Source organism: Terrapene carolina, unplaced genomic scaffold, assembly GCF_002925995.2.
Source record: "Terrapene carolina triunguis isolate 2854851 unplaced genomic scaffold, T_m_triunguis-2.0 Scaffold633, whole genome shotgun sequence".
Classification (NCBI taxonomy): Eukaryota; Metazoa; Chordata; order Testudines; family Emydidae; genus Terrapene; species Terrapene triunguis.
Window position 1 is genome coordinate 3458255 of NW_020664984.1, and position 21520 is coordinate 3479774.

Genomic DNA, 21520 nt, shown 5'->3' on the forward strand with positions numbered 1-21520 from the left:
CCTCAGGTGTAGGGGGCACGGCTGCGGGAAGGGAGACATGGGCTGAGCGTCTCTGTGCTCTGGCTACTCCCAGCAGCTGGAAAGGGGGAAATCAAGGAGCAGCAAATCTGCTACAAGCCACCTTGGCTCCCCCTGGCTCGCTGAACGCAGCTCAAATCAGACCCCTCTTATGGCCCTTTACGCCCAGGGGACACACGTGCTTCTGTGAGGGGAGGCTAGGGGAGATGATGTGGGGGGAACCAGACCCTTCCCCCCCCACTCAGCTGGGCAGCAGCCTGGCCCTCTGCTGGGGGCCCAAGGGGGTCAGGTGCATTCTTGTGCACTCACTGCTCCCCGCACCGGGGGCAACCCCCCTGCTCCAGGCGATTGCGCTGCTGACCCCCCTTGGCCAGCCGGAGAAGCTAAGTGGGAGTCTCACCATGCCAGGCCCCGGGGGCCCCGTGAATGGGCCCTCACCCCGTCGGTTCTGGCAGGGTCGTTGGGAGAAGCAGTAACGAGGAGGCCAATCACACGGCCCTAGGGAGAGATCTGTTCATTATGGTCACAAACCCCGGAGGCAGCTTCCCTCCCGCTTTGCATTGGAGGGGAAATGCCCGATCCTGATCCCGCTGAGCTCAGTGGTAGCCCCCCGGAACAAGATCGGAAACCTCTCCCCGGCCGAGGTCTGGGGGCTCTGCGCGAGGCTGCGGCTGGGTGGGCGCCGTGTCTTTGCGGCAGCGAATGGCTCCTATGCGCTGAGCCAGGCGCTGCCTGTGGGGGCCGGGAGAGAAGGCATCAGAGCTAAACCTAGCCCCGTCCTCCCACCCCAGCCCCCGAGTGGGTGGGGGGGGGGAGTGGTGGAGTTTGGGCGGCTTAGGGGCTGGGGAAACCCAGGGAGAAAGGGGTTTGGCTTGTGGGTGCCTCTCTCTGCCCCCGAGCCCTGGGCCGGGGGTTTCAGTCATTCCAAGATGGGCCAGTTCAGGGCCTTACTGGCATGGGGGGAACAGAGAGATGCCTCCCCCTGGGTAACTCAAATACATCTCCCGCCCCTGCCCCCGGCTTAGACTCATGTCATAGAATATCAGGGTTGGAAGGGACCTCAGGAGACCATCTAGTCCAACCCCCTGCTCAAAGCAGGACCAACCCCCAACTAAATCATCCCAGCCAGGGCTTTGTCAAGCCGGGCCTTAAAAACCTCTAAGGAAGGAGATTTCACCACCTCCAAGTGCATTTGCCTCAGGAGAAGATAAGGTTAAGTCAAGCTCAGCTTGGACATGAACTCCTGGGGGTGGACTACCTGACGGACAGACCCTAAGCCCCTTAGGATCCTGCAGGTTTGTACACAACAGATCTCCCCGAAAACTCTCTCCTCCCCTCAGCCGGGAGAAGACACCAGAGCGTTAAGTGTGCGTGTAGTTAAAGTGAAAGCACAGGACTTGGCACAATGTGCCGGCACAGCAATGCTATTCCTACGGTACCACTAAGGAGGGACCAGGCGGAGAAAACGGGGCCACTCATGGGAGAGGTGGGGGCCAAGGGAAGAGGACTGTGTGTGAGCGAGAGGGAGAGCCCAAAGCAGAATGTGGGGAGAAAGCGTGAGCCTGACGCAGCGACATGCTGCCCAGTCGTTTGACATAGGCTAAAGCACCAGGGAATGCATTTCTGTTACCTTCACGTTGTCCAGCACCACCAGCGGCCCGTTGACCCCGCACACCGTCCGGTACGCTGCAGAGCAAAGAGCACAGCATTAGAAATGGACTCCGAATAGGGCTGGTTCCCAGGATCAGGCAAGACAGGGACAGCCCCAGGGACATCAAGGCAGCAGCCAGTCTATCGAAAGGTCAAAGCTGTAAATCTTCGGAACTGCCAGAGTCGATTGAACCTTGGGTCACTGGTCCCGTCTCCTGCCACTGCCAGTCGCCAGCACCAGAAGCAGGGTGTAAGAACCCCACAGCAGGCAGCAGGGGGATAATCTGCCCCCTATTAAGGTCTCGTCCTACTTCCTATGAATAGTATTTACATTCTGGTAGTGCCTAGCAGCCCCAGTCATGGGCTGGGACTGCACTGCGCTAGGTGCTGTACAAACACAGAAGAAAAAGACAGTCTCTGTCCCTCAAAGAGCTGATAATTTAAATTAGAGATTAGTTAAAACCCTTAAATACAAGGGTTTGTGTCCCTTCCAAAATCGGTGTGAGTGTTAACTATGAAAACATTCTGCCTAGTCTGGTTGTCTAGCTCCTAAGCCTTAACTGCATCCAGTGGCAATGAGTTCCACAGGCGACTTACACATTGTGTGAAAAAATATTTCCTTTCATCAATTTTGAATCTACCATCTTTCAATTTCACTGAATGCCTCCTGGTCTTTGTGGTATGCAAATAAAAGCTCTTGAACTATCTTCTCTAGATGGTTGATATTGTCTGGGGCACGGCTGGGAGGGGAAGCAGTGGTCGCTGGGTCTCTGCAGCCTTAGAGCTGGCCAAAGGGGCCTCCTGTAGTCAGTGCCGCTGGCACCCCCATCCCCAAGACGGAGTAGGGGGATTCTTTAGCACTGCATGGGCCGAAGGGTCTGAGACAGAGTCCTGACTGCAGCGAGGTGGCTGCCGGTCTCCTCCCTGAACCGCGGTGGGAGGGGCATACGTACCACCTGAACCATTTCTGGGGGTGCCCCCCCTTGAGATGTCATTGAAGTTCAAGTAAGAGGGGAGCCATTCTCTTATTTAGTTGTCTGACTGTGTAACCCCATGACTGGCTTCATGGCTAAATCCTAAAGCCGGGATTGGGTTCTAGGACCTGGAATTATATTTCTGCACACGGCCCACGGAGGTGCCCTGAACTCAGCATCCAGCCCACTGTGAAAAGGCTGGTCCACAACATGTGTAGGGAACTGACATGTGTGTGTGGGTGAGAGAGAGAGAAAGATGGAAAACTGCCCTCTACTGGATGGAATCAGAACTGGCCAGCTGTGTGTCATACGCTCTGTACTGCCAGAGGAGGTTCTCCTTTAGCTCAAGCATGCAGGGGCCAGGCTTTTGGAGCAGGAAGATTTATCCCTGTTCCCACCATGAAGAGTCAGGTGGCTGCGGTGTGCGGTTTAGTGACACCTGTGACGTTGCTAGGTGAGCAGGGTTTTGTTTCAGGAGAGTTTCCTTTTCAAATCCCCACGTTGGGTCTGTTACGCTGGACTATGCTCCCCTTTTCCCCAGCGAACTAAAGCTAGCTCCAGAGAGCTCCTTCAGCAAAGAACTGCAGGGTGCGCCCATCCCCTTCCCTAGCTCCGCGCGCCCAGCCACCAGACCCAGAAATTCCTCCAGCAACGAGAGCCGCACTTGTGCTGATCTCTTCCTGAATGCGCTCGCTCCCCTGCCCCCCTCTCGCAGCGTCAAGTCCATTAGTCCTGACATGTATAGCCACCATTTCTGTAAAGGTCACAACCTGCCCAGTAGGCCTTGCAATGGGCTTGCACATCTGGGAGCCCCGGGCCCAGGCTGTCCCGCGGCAAAGGTGTGTGGGGGGGGATGTGGAGGGGGGGATGGGAGCCCCTACCTTGCTATTTGCCAGATTTCCGACCACTTCACCCAAAAGGGGGCTGTTTCCTCCCCCTCTGGCCAAACCAACCCCGGCTGCAACCAAATATCCAGGCATTGAACTCGCAAATGCTGCTGGAAGAGAAGCGAAGGCGAAACGTACGTCAGCCTCTCCCCCATGCCGCCTGGAGTGTAATTAACGAGGGCACACGGCCCCGCCCCCCAGCCAGCTGCCCGGCTGTAGTCCCATGGCGGGGCTCTGGTGACATCATACACCGTGACAGTGGAGCGACTGGGCGACAAGTGAGTTTAGCACTTCAGAAATGTCACTGTGGTTTTGTCGGAAGCTGTGAAAAGCGGCTCTCGCTCTCCAAAAGAAATGGCACCTTCTTACTCAGCCGCTCCCTGGGCTCAGCTTTGGCTGCTCCTTCCTCCTGCTGGAGCGAACTCGGTTAAAGACAGAGGGAGCCAGACTTGTGCCTCACCAGCAAGGCTGTGTACCCAGCACCCACGCCTGGGCAACCCCATAACGGCAAGTGGAGGTCCACAGGTAGTGGCAGGAAGACAATGGAGCTGCACAGGACGGAGGGGCGGAGTTTAGCCTGTGGAATCTTTATTCCTGGCGGCGATCTGGGAGATGGAATGACACCAGCTTGAATCTCAGATCCCAGGGGGCAGCTTGTGGGTCTGGCCGTTAGAAGAAAACCAAACATTATTATTTGTATTATCACGGTGCCTGGAGCCTTAGTCACGACCCAGGACCCTACTGCGCTAGGTGCTGTACAAACCCAGAACAAAAAGATGGTCCCTGCTCCCACGAGCTAACAGGCTAAGTATAAGACAAGAGCCAACAGATGGATGCAGACAGAAGGAGGACTACATGTGAACCATGAGAATACTGGTCAGCATGCTAGGAAGAGGTCTGTGCAGCCCGGCCAGGGGGAAGGCTGCAGGGCCAGCTGTTAGAAAAAAATCCATCTTTCTACTTGTAAATGGGTCATCTATTTAGAACTTGGCCCTGTATGATTGCGGAGCCGCTGCTGCCTTGTAGCAGACCACGGACTCAACGGCATGGCGCCTCCTGCTGGTCGTCTTGGGAATTAGCTCAACTCCAGCTCCGGAGCACCCTCTGCTGGTCAGTGGCTCACCTGCCGCAGGCCCTGTGTCCCTCCTGGACCCCAGTGCCCCTTTAACCTAAGGGTTCTGCCCCCACAGCAGTCCCCATGCTCTGGGTCTCCCCTCCCAGGGGAACCCCCAACCTTCTAAACCCACCTTGCCTCAGTGGCTACTGCCAGTCACCATCTAGCCCCCGCTCCCTGGGGCAGACGGCCGTCTGTAACGGCCACTCATCATCGGCAAGGGGGTTGGACCAGCTGCCTCTGCCTAACCCCGGGCTGCCCCTCGGAGGCCCCAGTACCTTCGTAGGCCTTCAACAAGGCCTCAGCCTGGGGGTTTACCCGGCTGGAGCTCCCCCGCTCCTCTTGCCCTTCCCCAGCACTGCTCCACGTCAGGTACCCTGTGCTCCCAGGCAGCCTGGCCCTTCCCACTCCAGGGCTAGAGTGAGACTCTCCTCAGCTCCTGGCCCCCCAGCTGGGCCCTGACTGAGCCGGCCACACCTGTGGCCAGCTACTCCCTCAGTTGCTCACTGCTTTTCCCAGCCGCAGCCCTCGCCGGGGCTGCTTTTAACCCCTGTTCTTCGGGAGTGGGGCAGTCGCCCCACTGCATGCCTCCATACTGGGAAACATGTTCGCGCTGGCAGGGAAAGTGCACACTTTGACCTCAGCCTGGATGTCTCCACCTTGAAGGATGCAGTTTTCAAAAGCTGGTTACCTGTGCAGGTGGCATCGCTGGCAGCCCTGCAGGTGGCAGCCAAACCAGCGTCCAGCACGACAGGAATATTGGTTTGCCAGACTCAGTCTGACCATGTGCTCGGCTGTCCGACCTTCTGCCATACCACAACAGCTCAATGGCCCACGTACTCGGGTGCTCCCTTCCCTGCCTTATCACATCAAACCATTTTCTCCTCTAGTTTGGTCTCCCGTTGCAGTGTATACGAATAGGGCAGGGTGCCTTTAAATAGCTTGCGAGCCCTCTACTGGCTCTCACTGCGTTCCACATTTTAGAAAGCAGCCAGAACTGCAGTGTGTCTACGTAGCTAAGCCTTCCCCGTTGTGTAAGTGCAGCAAACATGGCTATTTGGACCCCACCATGCTGGCGTTATTGGTAGTGCTGTGTAAAGAGCAAACGACACAACACGGCTCCTTGTAGGAGGTTGGCTCCCATCCAGAAGCACCAGGGTAATCGCCCTTGAGACGCATTTGCCCTAACTTCTGAGCTCAGTGGAACTGCTTAGTTCATACATCGCTACATTGCCCCATTTGAAACTCACCCACTGGGCTGCTTGGATGACTGACGATGCCGGTGAATTCCACTAGATACAAACTCAGCGGGGCTCCAGGGGACTGGGTAGGGAGTAGATCTGGTACCTACAAAGATCCACTTTGAATCCCAGCTCCAGAGTCGAATAGGACCCTCCGTTGACATGCACAGCCCGTGCAATGACGCTCCGGAGGATACGGGTGACAAGGGCCAACGCACACCTCATGCGTGGGGACAGAACTGATCCTCAGCTGGGGTCCGGAGACAAGGGCCCCATCCAAACCCCGTCTAGGTCAATGGGAGTCTTTCCAATGGGGATCAGGCCTTCATTTCCTATTGCACCAGGAGGGCTTATGCCTTCCTCTGTTCTCAGAGACAGACCAGCTGACTAGATGGAGGGGTTGGCCATTCTGGTAACACCTCTTTTAAAACGTGTGCTTGCTCTGGCAGCTCTGCTCCAGCCCCCCGACCTGGGCTCATGCCCCAGCATTTATCGTCTCCACGGCAAGCAGGATACCCAGGTGAGTACGCGCAGGACTCGGATCTTTCCTCCAGCCTGTCCCTCCGCCACAACTGTCTGAGCTGCCACTTTCCCTTTCAAGTCGAGTCCCGCCAGATCTCAAACCCAGACTGATCAGTCCCACGCTGTTTTCTGTCCATCGCTTTCACTGGCTCTGTCCTCTCACGCCCCTTTGGGTGACTCTGCTTGGGAACAAGCTGCGGTCTGGGCGACACGACCCTCTTTCCATGTGTTACCTTCAAGATGTGGTTCATGTTGGGTGATATTATGACCACTTGACCTTTGAGCCACTTGGATGTATCCTAGAGGTTCCAGGCCCTCTTCCCAGAAGGAAATCCAGGGCAGCAGCTGAGCAGAACTTGGCTTGGCATCAGTGTCTGGTTTCTATTTTTTTCGTTATGTTATTATTTGGCATCAAATGAGGGAAGGATCCTGAAGTGCCTGGCTGGCAGAGCTGGGATCCTGCCATGTTCTTCCCAGAACGGACAGAAAACGCCTGAGCAATGACAATATTGTACTTTCTGCTCTTACGTTTTCTGTACAGATGGTTTGACTTTTTCAGGTGTGCAAAGGCATGTTTCATAACCACCCTCCTGTCTATCCCTGTACATCCCCATCTAGTTGTCTATCAGTTCCTCCATCCCCATACATATCCATCTACATAAGAACGGCCAGACTGGGTCAGACCAACGGCCCATCTTGCCCAGCATCCTGTCTTCCAACAGTGGCCAATGCCAGGTGCCCCAGAGGGAATGAACAGAACCAGGCAACTATCAAGTGATCTATGCCCTGTTATCCAGTCCCAGCACCTGGCAGTCAGAGGCTTAGGGACACCAGAGCATGGGTTGCATATTTTGATACTATTCCTATGCTCACCGTGGTGTCTTAACACCTTATAGTAACGCTTTCTCCGTTGGATCATATGAACTGGAACCATAAACTCCCTGAACATTAAATCTCACCAAATGAGGGTCAATCCATCCTCATCATCATATCCACTCATTATACTCCACACCCGAACATAGCCACTCTATGAACTTCATACCCTCATATCTCAATGTCTGTACTTTGACCCATCAACCTTTTACCCCCAATCGGGGAGATCACAGATTATGTATTCCTTATGCCACCTGATCTTAAACCAAACTTTGCACCCTCGATAATCTGTATGTTATTCCCTGATAACCAGAAACTTCTATGCTTAAACTCTGTACCGTTCACTTTTTTTAACATCATCTTAATAAAATTTTTAAATCTTTGCTCCTTCTAGTCAAGGATCTTAAAGCACTTTCTTTCGTATTTCCCTTATTCCTGGAGTTTATTGGCTTCTCAGATGCTGCAAAGGAGCAAGGGATCTAATGGGGCGATGGAGACAGAGCTGCCCTCTCAATCTTCATCCTGCCCCCGCCAGCCTTTGATGCTCATTGACAATGGAGATCTGCTCTGCTGCTGCCTCTCATGTGCCTGTTCTGTACTTAAATTCACGTGTCATGGTGACAGGTGCCTTAGTGACACACAGACGGACAGATGGGGCTGGCAGTCCAGCGAGCGGGCACCTTTTATCAACAAGAGATTCATTTTGGTGAGCAGCATAAGCGGACACTGACTGGAAACATTAGTGGGGCTCAAGGTAGGGAACCGCCGAGTTCTTTCCCAAGCTGGCGTTCGCACAGGACAGCAGACTCACACCGTGCCCTTCGCGGAAAGGATCAGCAGGTTTGTAACGATTATAAGCGCTCATCATCTTGATTTGACATCTCCTCCTACAGATAACATCTCCGGCAGCTAGCAGCACACAGGGGCATTATCTCAGGACTGACTGAGAATGAAGGGTTGTGGGGCTAGATGGACCATTGGTCTGACCCAGTTGGGCCATGCTTGTGTTCTTATATGATTTCGTGTCAGAGACAAGGTGGGTGATGGAATATCTTTTATCGGCCCCAAAGAAGCTACACAGAGCTCTTCTTCAGGCTTACGCCAACAGAAGTTCCTGCCATGTTTCTGTCATAGCCTGGGACCAACATGGCTACAACAACACTGCAAAATGCTTCGGAAGATTTCTTGCAGCATTTAGGTTTTTCCTGGGACGGGGGGTGGGAATCTCCCCTCCAAGTACTGGCCTGGTTCGATTCCACTCCGCTGGGGAATCTGACACAGTCCCAGCATAAGGTGCAATGTCATCCAGTTTATAAAGCCGTTTGAAAAAACATGAATAGTTGTTAACGCTTTTTGTCTTCCAAGCACTCTGCGAGCTGACTGATCCTCGCAACACCTCTGTGGGGTCGTTAAATATCACGGTCCGCATGACAGGCTCTCTGCCTTGCCCGCGATCACGGAAGGCATTAGAGGCAAAGCCAGGAGCTGAACGCAGGGACTTCACTTCTGTCAGCTGTGAGTACGTGCAATTTCCGCTGAAGTCAATGGGAATTGTGCTCCAGATAAAGCAGTTCCAGGTCTGACTTTATATTATAGAGGCACCTAGAAACGACATCTGCCCGGTAAGAGACAGGCCGTGCCCTTCGGTGTTTGCAGTCTATAGACAAGACAAAGGGATTAGAGGTAGCTGCGTTTGGGGGATGGAGACCTCTGACAATGAGAGATTTATTGACTTGCCCCAGGTCACACAGCAAGTTTGTGGAAGAATTAGCAAGCAAACCCTGATCTTCTGAGTACATAGCTAGCACCTTCGGCCAATCTCCCTGGACTCCCACCCTCTTTCTTGCTACCCCATAGCCAACGGCTACCTCCCCGCTCGCTGTCTATAGCTCCAGCCCACACTCCCGCACACCCTCGTCGAGGGAGATGTTCATATTCCCTTAATTCCATCCATTTTTACAATTAGCCAACTCTCTGGTACCCAATTACCTCACAATTCTGCCCAGCAAACCGGCCTCCCATTCTGCAGCCTGGGGGGGGGTTTGCGGGGGCTGCTTCCCCCAGTCACTGGTCTCCCCTCCTTTGTCTCTTTTATTCCCAAAGTGACTATTCTTCCTATTATTTCACTCCCCACTTTTTCACAAATATCCTTTGCTGCTCCGTCTGCTTCCCTTCCCCTGGGAGGTTTTGTTGGGGCCTTTTCTTCTCTCCTCGCCTTTCCTAGCCAGCCCGTTGTTTAGAAACCACCCACATGATACAGTAGTCGATGCAGCCGCCGGCCGGTTCAGTCCTTTCCTTTCTATAAAAGCGGCCCCGGCTCCTAGCCATCTGGCGCAAACTCGCCGCCGTGACCCCATTCAGGAAACTCATTGGCTCCCGGGCAGCCGCTGGACTGGGCATCTCCTTCCAGCGGAAGTATACGAGGGCTTGGGAAGAGTCCACTCCTGCCAGCAGCTCTGTTACCTGAAAGTAGCTACTCTTCCACTGGGGCAGGGACACTCTGCCCACGGCTGGCAGCAGCATTCTCTTTCCAAGCGTACAGCCACTAGAGATCATCAGACCATTATACACCAGTTCCCACTTCCTATTGCTCATACGTGCTCCCTGGCTGGCTCAGTAGCCGCCCAGCCAGCTTCTCCACATGCATGTTCCATTGCCACAAGGTTTGCTTTTGTTCCCCTTGCATCTCCGGCCTCCTCTGCCTATGTACCTACCTGCCCCCCCATCGCTGGTGTGCACGAATGTAGCTTCCCACCTTCACCGTGGCTCAGGACATCATGAGAACATCAGGCCAGTTTTCAAGTCCCGTCGCTGGCTCCCAGACAGCACCCGATGCCAGCTGAAGCCTTTTGTCTTAATCTTCAAAGCAATTCATGGATCAAGCCCCAGCTAGAGCAAAGCTGTGGAGCAAATTTCGATCTGTGGAGCCCCGCGACAGCCCAGGATGCAGCATGTGAGAGCAGGGAGCAAAGCGCTCTCTGTCCAGGGAATCCATTGTCTGGAGGAGATCAGGCGAATTGCCACCTTTAGGAAATGCTGCAAAACCTTCCTCTTTGGAAAGACTTCTGCTCCGTAAGAATGACACTCCCAACGCTGACACCCCTTCAGCCACCCAACAAATCCCAAAGGAAAGTAACATCTTAATGAAAACTCAGCCGCCCCTCATCCCACACAGAGAGATGGCCCTGAAAAGAGCCAGAGTTTCTGTGAAATCCGCTAGGGACATCGCTACTATTGTGGATTTTACGTGCAAGACGCTCAGACAGAACGGGAATGGGTGGTCAGGATAAAACCCTTAGCTAGACCTGGATCTTGAGGAGGGATGGGCAGGAGACATGGTTTAAAGGATCAGTTCAGAGAGGGTGTTCCAGGCGTATGTGCTGTGTGGATGAAAGCACATGAAAATGTTGGTGGAAGAGGCAGACAAAAAGTGGATGCAGGATGGTGGGAGGGGACAGGATAATACGGTAGATGAGCAGATAAGCAGAGGGGCTGAGTGTGTCTTAGGGTATGTCTACCAAGCAGATAGGAGGGTGCTGCCCAGTTCAGGTAGCCAGTGCCCAGATACAAACCCACTTGACCCTTGGGGTACATAGTTGGCTGGCTAGTCTGAGACGCTGCTGTGGCCATATCACTATTTGTAGTGAACTAGCTCACGTCCCCAGCTGCTGTGTAGACGTACCCATAGAAATAAGGACAAAAAACTTGGACATAGAGTTAGTCAAAAAGTGTATTTTCGAGGAACACCGGCATTGTTCTTTTTTCTTTTTCTTCTAAAGTTTGTTGGCAAATTTTTCCGATTTTCACCGAAAAGCCACCGACGAACTTTGTTCGGTTTGTAGATGTTGAAAACAAAAACAAATTGCCGAGCGACGAAACGTTTTGAGCCTTTCAGCCCCCAAAGTGATATTTTTATGAACAGATCCATTTGTGGGACATTTCCCAGCTAATCAAAACAACCGTGTTTCGCAGCAAAAAGCTTTAATAAAAAATTGTCAACCAGCTCTGCGTCAGCGCAGGGGTTTGTCTGAAATTACACACGCTTGTGCTACGTAAGCTGGTCCTTACTGGGCCGAATTCAGGCCTCTCCCAACCACCGTTGCTTTTCTCTAGCGTATTCAGTTACGTTCTCTGATCAAAAGCAGATGAAGACGGGATTCTCCTCTGCTTGGGTCTACTCTCCTTTATCCACCTGTTGCATAGGCTCGAAATTCTAGATTGCGAGCGTTGTGCTTTTGTCTGAAGTGCGCAATGAGGCCCCGGATCTGCCACGCAAATGGGGCCACCTTGTTGCAAAGAGGAAATAACAGCACCAGGCAAAAGGAAAAATGGACCTTGATCACGCCATGGTGAGAATCCATCCATGGGAGTGACAGTAAGTGAGTGACAGGAAGAAGAGGGGAGGAAGGGAGAGAGAAGACAGAAAAGACAGAAAGAGGAAGATGGAAATACATGTAAAGAGACTGAGACAGAATGAGTGATGGAAGGAAAGAGAGAGAAAGAGACCCTCTCCCCCACCGGAAAACACCAATTCAAATAATTAAGGGGTTGAGCTGTTATGAAGAAAAGCCCGGCACTCCTCCGAGGAGCGGCTGGCTGGGTGGGCTGTGATTTTTGTTGGGACGGGGGAGTGAGGGGAGAGGGGGAAAGAAGCTGTTGGACGTGATTGCCAATTCCGCACAAGGAGCGGAGGGGAACAAATCAGAAAGAAAGTCTTTCAACCTGGCCTTTCCACACACCCATCCCCAAATTCACAGCTCCTGTCACATGTAATCTCCATTAGCCCTGACAATCATGCACTATTAACTCCCCTTGGGGCAGGAGGGAGGGGGGGAAGGCGGCGAAGTAGCAGAGGAAATTGACCATGCTGACAAAGAGGACAACCGGCCCAACCACACCAAAGCACTAATTGTTTCCAATCATCCATCCTCTCCCCACTCCCGTCCTCGCCCCCCTTCCCCTGGCATCTCTAGGGTGGGTCCTCTGTTCAGTTGGGGGGCAGGGGAGGCTGTAGGGGAGTTTAGGGCTCTGGTGCAAAGTGTTCATTTCTCTTCCAATGGACTGGCCGAGCGGCTGGCTGCCAACAAATCTCAGCCTCCAGGCGCAGCTTGGGACTGGCCACCTGGGTCACGAGGGAGCGTGCCTGCTCCCCAAAGGGATGGTGGGAACTGTTGAAGCTGGGGGATAAATGAAAGAGGATTGAGGAATCGGGGTTCCAGTCATTGGTGTGTGACTCTTGCGGGAGCGTGGGCACACGTAGAGAGCTGCCGTTCCCAGGCATCCGCGCCAAAGGGAACCCGGTCATGGAACTAGTCACAGGGAGCGAATCATACAGACTCGAAGCAAACAGCCGTTTGGGACTGGAACCAGCCAGCGCTGGTCTGGGAGGGTCCCTGGGAAGCGTGCACACAAATGGAAACTCCCTGCTCTGCCTCTGACTTGACCTGTGAGGACCCCTTCGAGGGTAGGGATGGGCACAGCTGGGTTTGCATGGATGCACACTGTGTCCCTCAAAGGGTCGCTCAAAATTTGGCCTACGTACCCCTTAAAAAAGCTCATGAGCCTTGATGAATCTGGGAGGAGTTTCTGATTGAGCAAATTGGGTGGGTGGGTGGGTGGATGGGGCGTCTTTTTATTGGACTCCTGGTCTTTGAGACTTGGGCTTACGTTTCCAAGCTTTTCTTTGAACCGGGGGCAGGGGGAGGGCGGGGCTAGAGACTTACTTTCCTTTTTACATGAAAGCTGGGATACTCACCTAATCACCTGACTCCAGCAGCTGACGCTTTAGGAAAAACACCAAATTTTGCACGATTCACAATAAAACCATAAGGACTGGCAAGAGGGATAACGGCCCAAACAAAACAACCACAGACAGATTTCTCATTTCCAACTATGCTCCCAGTAGCTTTGCTCTGGTGTCAGTCTTTACTCTGCAGTACTCAGACACAGGGGCCATGAGACGCAAGGGAGTGCACACACTGTTCAGGAGCGGGGCTGAGCCAAGCTCGAATCCGGGCTCTGCGGCAGATACACAGGCCTTGAGTCTCACTTACACTAGGGCCTCAGTACACTTAAAGGGGACTCACAGTGTGCGTCAGGGGCAAAGCCGTGTAAAAGGCTCTCCGGATCAATGGGAAGCAGGCCCAATATGGGCTTTTGGGCCCAATTGCCGAAGCTCTCCGTTTTGCCTCCTATAAAATAGGAGACGGTGAAGTGAGCGGCTCCAAAAGACCTTGAGACGGTGAAGTGAGCGGCTCCGAAAGGCCTCGCAGCAGAACTCCCTGTGTCCTAAGGGAGGTTGCAAACCACACCGGCTGCTCTGACCCTGCATTCCTCGCACACCCAAGCTGCCCACTGCCCTGCAGTCTTCACCCAGCACCATGCCTCAATCCACATGCAGGCGCCAGATACTCGGGGTACGTCTACACTGCACGAAAGCACCCGGGGCAGCAAGGCTCAGAGCCGGGTCACCTGACTCGGGCTCACGCTATGGGGATAAAACTAGCAGTGTGGACTGTGACACCTGGAGGCTATTTTTAGCCTTGTAACACAAGCCTGAGTCAGTTGATCCGGCTCCGAGACCTGCTGCGGGGATTTTTTTTTTTGCCGTGTAGACGTACCTCAGGGCTCTATCCCCTGTTTTGCCACGGACCGACTGAGTGCCCTTGGGCAAGGCCCTTCTGTCTCGCTGTGCCTCAGTTTCCCCCGCTGTGCAATGAGGAGAGTGATCACGACCACCCCGTGTGAAGCACCGTGAATTCTATGAAGCAACACTGATACCCCAGTGCAGCCAACGCCTGTAGCAGTTTTCAGCCCAGCCGCCACATTCTGCAAGGAGCCGAGAGCCCTTGGCGAACAGAGTTAAGGCCACTCAGTATCTCGCACGATCAGACCCTGAGCCGGGGCCGTAACACTGGACAATCCATTGAGACACGTCTCCTGCTCAACAGCTGATGTATGCACCGGGCCCCCCTCCCCTTTCCCGAGAGGCCTGCGCTTGCTTCGAACTTTTCCGACGCTCCCTCAGTGACCAGCTTTCGCTCTTATGCAACCTGCCCATTGTGCGATGTGTCAGTTTGTGCAGCGCTGTCAAACACATTGGCCTATCCAAGCCGACCGGACCCTGTGAAAGGCCCAGCGGGGGGTCACACACTATGCCACTAATTAGGGCCTGCAGTGGAGGGTTCCCAGACACACCTGCACGGTCATGTGACGGAGGCCCCCTGAATGGCAGGCTCGCCCAAGCGTGAAGCCAATGAGCTAGCCTGGAAAAAATGCTGGACTCGCTGTCACGTTTTCTGTCAGACAAAACAGACTTGGGCCCTCGGTGGGCGGGGGGCGGGAGAGGGACCCTATCCCGGTGAAATCGAGCGCTGGCTTTAACTGGCTTCATGGGAGACAATTGATGTCGCCGGATCCTGCTTTGGAAACGGGCGTTTAATGAAACCTTGGAAACTCCCCCCCAAAAATCAGCCCCCCGAAAAACCACTTTTCCTGCCCGGGGTGTGGCAATATCGCTCAACATGTGGGGTAGTCAGCTGGGAGTGTTCCAGGCAAAGCTGGTCTGGCCCAGGACCTGCCTGAGGAGTGGGCCTGTCTGAGCCGGGGCCTCGCTGACAGTGGCCAGCACTGGCTGCTTTGGAAAGGTCCTTAGACTGCTCTGTGGGGCAGGAGCTGTCTTTCTGCACTGAGTTTGTACAGCACCTAGTGTAACGGGCTCCCAGGCCCTGGACACTGCGGTTAGACAAATAATAAATAGTATTAGGAGGAGTCGGGGGCAAAGAGCCTAACTAAGGTTTTGATGGAGTTTGATAAGTTTATGAATGGGATGGGATGACGGGGTTGCCTGCGATAGCAGGGGTTTGGCTCTTCCAGTCCTATGTTCCTATGAAGTGCAGGAAACCTTCATTTATATAGCATCCCCCACAGCCCTTTACAAACCGGAATCACTCCGCCTGCCTCTGAAATGCGGCCACTTCTGGGGGCTGGAACACAGCAGCTGTTTAATAGCTCACGGCAGCACAGCACAATAGTTTAGGACATGAAGAGAATATGAATACAGCGTCCAATATGACAGGGGTTATTTTAGGCCAGTGGGATGTATTCTCCCAAACTGGAATTTGGCCCGGACACTGGGATCCACCCTGCCGTCTTTGCAAAAGGATCTTCAGGCTACAAGTGGTCACGATCAAATGCACAGTACTCCACTTAGGAAGGAACAATCAATTGCACATATACCAAATGGGAAATGACTGCCTAGGAAGGAGTACTGCGGAAAGGGATCTGGGGGTCATAGTGGATCACAAGCTAAATATATGTCAACAGTGTAACACTGTTGCAAAAAAAGTGAACATCATTCTGGGATGTATTAGCAGGAATGCTGTAAGCAAGACACGAGAAGTAATTCTTCCGCTCTGCTCTGTGCTGATTAGGCCTCAACTGGAGTATTGTGTCCAGTTCTGGGCTCCACATTTCAGGAAAGATGTGGACAAACTGGAGAAAGTCCAGAAAAGAGCAACAAAAATGATGAAAGGTCTAGAAAACATGACCTATGAGGGAAAATTGAAAAAATTGGGTTTGTTTAGTCTGGAGAAGAAAAGACTGAGAGGAGACATGATAACAGTTTTCAAGTACATAAAAGTTTGTTAAAAGGAGGAGGGTGAAAAATTGTTCTTCTTAGCCTCTGAGGATAGGACAAGAAGCAATGGGCTTAAATTGCAGCAAGGGAGGTTTAGGTTGGACATTAGGAAAAACTTCCTGTCAAGGTGGTTAAGCACTGGAATAAATTGCCTAGGCAAGTTGTGGAATCTCGGTCATTGAAGGTTTTTAAAAACAAGTTAGACAAACACCTGTCAGGGATGGTCTAGATCAGGGGTCGGCAACCTTTCAGAAGTGCTGTGCCGAGTCTTCATTTAGTCACTCTGATTTAAGGTTTCGCGTGCCAGTCATACATTTTGACGTTCTTAGAAGGTCTCTTTCTATAAGTCTGTAATATATAACTAAACTATTGTTGTATGTAAAGTAAATAAGGTTTTTAAAATGTTTAAGAAGCTTCATTTCAAATTGAATTAAAATGCAGAGCCCACCGGACTGGTGGCCAGGACCTGGGCAGTGTGAGTGCCACTGAAAATCAGCTCGCATGCTGCCTTCGGCACGCGTGCCATAAGTTGCCTACCCCTGGTCTAGATAATACTTAGCCCTGCCATGAGTGCAGGGGACTGGACTAGGTGACCTCTCAAGGGCCCTTCCAATCTTACGATTCTATTATCTCAATTTTACACAGTACCCCCTGGAACTGTGTTGGGGCATCAGTCCTGAACTGATGGAGACAAGAGCACACCTTATTGAAAGATGTGCCTGGATACCATGGGGAATGGCACACTCGAAGGAGATAAGATAGATCCTCATCTGCTGCAGCATCCTGGAGTTTCTTTGGAGATTTCCCATCCAAGCAGTGACCAGGCCAATCCTTCTAGGCTAAATCCACAGTCTAGTGAATGCAAAGTGTTCGATGGGCGCTGTCTCTTGTGCACCCCTCACTGCTGTATCTGAGGGTCTGAGAGGGCTGGAGGCTGAAGTGGCCAAAGTAGAATCTGCTGCTCAAATGCGGCCCATGCTGGTCTACAGAGCCCACAAAGGCCCTTGCATTCCATGAGGAGGAGGAGTCCTGTGGAAGCTACAGGTGTAATAAAACCCTGAGCCACAGGAGTGCGGGCTGGGAAGAGACTGGACATTGACCTGTGTCACCTGGCATGAGTCAGGGTTACAACCCCTGTCATGGGTCAGCATCGCTATCCACCGACCCCTAAAGCAAATACAATACTACTGCTTCCGGTGTTCTTCCTGCTCAGTCGCCGGGTGGGCACGTATTACTTCTGCCCATATGGAGCACTGTCAACAGCAGTCCTGATGTCCTCAAGAAATAGAGCGCTATGCTTTTATTGGGACATTTTGGGGGTTTCTCTTGTCAGACTGACCCCTGGGGCAGTTCTGTTTAGAGCTGATTGGAAAATTTAGTGGAAATAGTTTTGACGGAAAAAAATGGTTTTGACAAGACTGAATTTTTTTTTACAAACTCATATTTCTATTTCAACCAAATTACCCAGGGACTATTTCTTTTTAACACTGAAATAAAATGCAGACATTTTCCTAAAATAAAATGTTCTGAAATGGAAATTTGGGGGATTTTCTGTTCTGCAGGATGGAAATGGAAATTCTGAATTTTGATCAGTAAGTTATCTGACACTTTCTGCTTCTAACTTTCTCTCCCACTTGCCAATGGCACTTGGTTACTATTGGACATTTTATCAGAAAAGTTCTTTAATGTCCCAGTATGTACCTGTTTTATAAAGATACCAGTATATCTGTTTGAAGAATCCAAGGATAATTTTATGGAAATTTTCAAATTTGTTTTCATTTAGAAGTGTTTGAAGCACAACCAGTTTTTGTTTCTCATTCAAACTTTTTTTGCAATTTTTTTCTGATTTAAAAAAATATTGAAAACATTGATCAAGATAGTTAGTAAAAATTATTTACCCAAAAAACAGGTTTTGCTAAACCATTTCAGTAATGTTTTTGTTCATTTTTTGACTTAAAAAAGGCACAACAATTTTATCAAAAATGTTCCTTTCTTGCAAATTTTCATGGAATTTTTTATTTAAAAAAGACCATATTTTACAAAACCAAACCAAACCCCTGCTTATTTAAAAAGTTTTGACTTGCTTTAACTTTAATTGTCTTTGGTGCAAGCAGGTTGGCATCAGATGCCAAGCTGTTGGCACTCAGGTTTTTATCCTTCTGCCCATAAGTATTGGATACTAATAGATCACCCTGAGCTGTATTGCGATACTCTCAAAATGCTAACTACAGAGATCTTAACTCTGCTTGGGCTTCAAAATCAAGTCCTTTGTTATATTTTGATAACCCACCTGACTGGGCCTAATAAGGGCTTGTATTGATGTATCAAAGATAACCGATTAAATGAAATATTTGTGGATCATCGTAGGCCTGGTTTGACATGCGGAGTTGGTTATGGGAGAGGCCTCGTTTCTTGGGAGACAGGATTAGGGAGGTAAATGGAGCAGCAGGCTGGGAACAGAATGTCTGTACTAGCTCTGAGAAGGGGGAGCACCCGGCGAACTATTTTCAATGGACAAGCTAAGCCTGGAACATAAGAGGAGGTAAAGAGCAAGTCGTGCATGGACAGTGCGTGGCCAGAGCATGCTATACAGGGATTGGTTCCTACAAAGTGAACAAGCCAAGCCCAAAGCGTGTGATGCAATGTATAGCAGGTGCAATGGAACGTGTAAACGTCTATAAAGGAAGAGGTTTGCTGTGTAACTTGGGATGTGTGCTACGCCCTATACCCACCCCCTACACTTGAGTCTGATCAACTGAGCATAGTTGTGCTGTACACCATGTAAAGGAACCTGAGTGATGAGGCTGGACCAGGACTGAATTCTTGGGTGACCGAGTAGAAGAGATCTTGGGGGAGCTCCCACAACCAATATCTGTTATTAACTCATTCAGAATAGCATGGCAAGCTAACTGCAATTTGCAATGTACTGCTAACTGCTGCTTGATGTGTTGTGCAACAGCTCCATTGAACAAAACAATTTGTTAGCAGTTCGCTACTAATAGGAAACCTTCCCTTAACTGAAGTCCACATGGGCCAACTTTGGCCCAGCTGGCATTGAACAAGGGGCTTAATTTTCTTGGCACCTCTCAGCTGGCACAGCCATGACCGCAGTGTAAACCGTGGTGAGCCGTCAGTCCCTGGGCTGCTCGTGTTCTGTACTCTCTTTGCAGGCCTTTCAGATATTTGCCCTCTTGATTGAGAGTTTTTCCGCCCTCCCAAATTTTACACCCCTTTCATGGGCAATCAAGAAGCTCATGTGGTAGCAGTAGGTCTTTTGCACTCTGCTTCACATGTTTATTGTACCTACTTGGATGATGCCTGTTCTTTATGCCTGGCCAGAGGACAAGTCAGACTTTCATGTGACACGTCTCAGTACTCCAATGGGTGCTGCGGGTTATGGTAAATATTTCCAACCTTCATCCTGTGTGAAACGTTCTTCACACACAATTGCATATGCAACCATTTAATCTGGTCTCGTTCCAGTATGTTTTTGTATTGAGAAGTACTTGGCTTTTTTTTAATTTGCCATCCATCTAGAATTACTCTCTCCAGTTCTTGCAATGCCAGGTCATTCTATGTTTAATGGTTGAGACTGTCAGATTTTGTTTCAGAAACGGTATAACTGAATTATATTTACCACTTCCTAAAGCATCCTGCTCTCACTATGTCAAACGCTGCTTAATGGCATCTCTCCATAGCGTGGCTTTTGCTTATTCGATGACGGCTATTTGAAACCAACTTTGTTTTCAGTTTTAACATTGGTGGGTCACTGATTTCCCTGTCTATGCATACTGACAATGCACTGAGCTTCAATATCTCTTCTGAGATTCACTTTTTCTCTGTTTATTTCCAAAGTCCCAAACAGGGCCAGATTTACACCTTACGCACCCCTAGGCCCAGTATCTTCAGCGCCCCCCTGGCCTACAGCTGACCTTCATATTGTACACAGTTTTAGAGAGGTGAGGTGTCCCTAAAACGCTGGCGCCCCTTGGCACGTGCCTACTGTGCCTAGTTGGAAATCTGGCCCTGGTCCCAATCAATCTCTCGTAGATCCTTGCTTTGAGAGCTGCTTGGAAGTGTTTCCACAAGACTTTTTCACTGGAAAATGACGATTCATTGAAACTGAAGCTATTTGCAGGAAAGGGCTGGTTTTCCCCATTTTGAAAAATAGAAAAAAAAAACCCCAACCCTTTCTAAATTGTTAAAACGGGACTTTCAACTTTTTCTGAAGAAAACATTCTGTTTGGGTCAAAATGACTTTTTGTTTCAAAATTTAATTGAATTTAGAGTAAAAAATGTAACGACTAAATAAATACATAAAAAGGTCAACATCAAAATGAAACATTTTTACTGGCAAAGCCTGATCTGGTGATTTTTTCCCCAGATTTTTGGCTCATGAAAATGTTTGCGATTTCAATTTTTCATTGCAATTCGAGACGGGATTTTCCCCCCCCTTAAATCTCTGAAATTCTCGTGGGATGGGAAACCTGCTCGGCTTGCTTTGTAACTGTATCGAGACCCTACATGACTCGGATTCTGCAGCAGTCACATCAGCGCTGTGTCCTTCCGCTGTATGTGCACAGACAAACCCATGGACACCTGCAGCCCAGTTTTGTGCAATCATTGGGCTTCTGGTCATTCTTCAATGCAGCCTTCAGGAGGGCAAAGGTTGGGAGCCCTTTGCTGTTCCTCTGCCTAGGGGTGGTTCCAATCCCATGTTCACAAGGGGTCCCCTTGGTGTCTTCAGCCAAACAGAAGTTCCTGGGCTCACTGCAGAGGGAACTGGAGGGAATTCACAGGCCTGTGCTGTACAAGAGGTCAGACTAGATGATCTAGTCCCTCCTGGGCCTACACTTTATGAATCTCTGAACCACTGAAACAGGGCCGGCTCCAGGCACCAGCGCAGCAGGCAGGTGCTTGGGGCGGCTAACGGAAAGGGCAGCATGTCCGGGTCTTCGGCAGTGGGTCCCTCGGTCCCTCTCGGAGGGAAGGACCTGCCGCCGAATTGCCGCTGAAGGATGAAGCGTCGGCGGTAGAGCTGCCACCGAAGTGGCTTGGGGCGGCAAAAACGCTGGAGCCGGCCCTGCACTGAATACACCCCATCCTCAGTTTAAACGTAATGCTAATGCACCGAGGCTGTAGCGCGCAAGTGCAGAGTATAATGGAGAATGCTAGAGGGAGCTGGGGAAAGGCCTGAGGCCTGGTGCTGCTTCCCCCATGCACAGACACCTACCTTGACAGTAGAGGGACACTGAACGCAAGCAATAGCGCTCGACTGTTGACTTCTGACTGTTTCTCCTGAGATCCCGGGGAGGTATTAGCAGCTGTTTCGAAGCACCGCCAATCCATTAGCAGGAGTGAGTGGAAGAAGCACTTATCGCCTTCTGGCCTTTGGCTTGCTCCAGCTTGGAAACCCAAACCCAAAGAGATTCAGAGATTCCAAGGCCAGAAGGGACCATTGTGATCATCTCGTCTGACCTCCTGTATAGCCCAGGCCAGAGACCTGCCCCACAGTAATCCCTAGAGCCGAGCTGTTAGAAAACCAGCCAATCTTGATTCAAACATTGTCACTGATGGAGAATCCACCACAGCCCTTGGTAAAT

At 51.1% G+C, this 21520-nt stretch overlaps 1 protein-coding gene across 1 annotated transcript in view; it reads right to left on the reverse strand.

Moving 5' to 3' along the window:
- ATP6V1B1 (ATPase H+ transporting V1 subunit B1) overlaps positions 1–21520 on the reverse strand; it is a 78374-nt gene that overhangs the window by 47126 nt on the left and 9728 nt on the right. The window contains exons 2-3 of the mRNA XM_026659546.1: positions 1649–1704; positions 419–516 (exon numbers count right to left, since the gene is read on the reverse strand). Coding sequence (XP_026515331.1) covers positions 419–516; positions 1649–1704 — 154 coding nt within the window. The remainder of the gene's footprint in view (positions 1–418; positions 517–1648; positions 1705–21520) is intronic.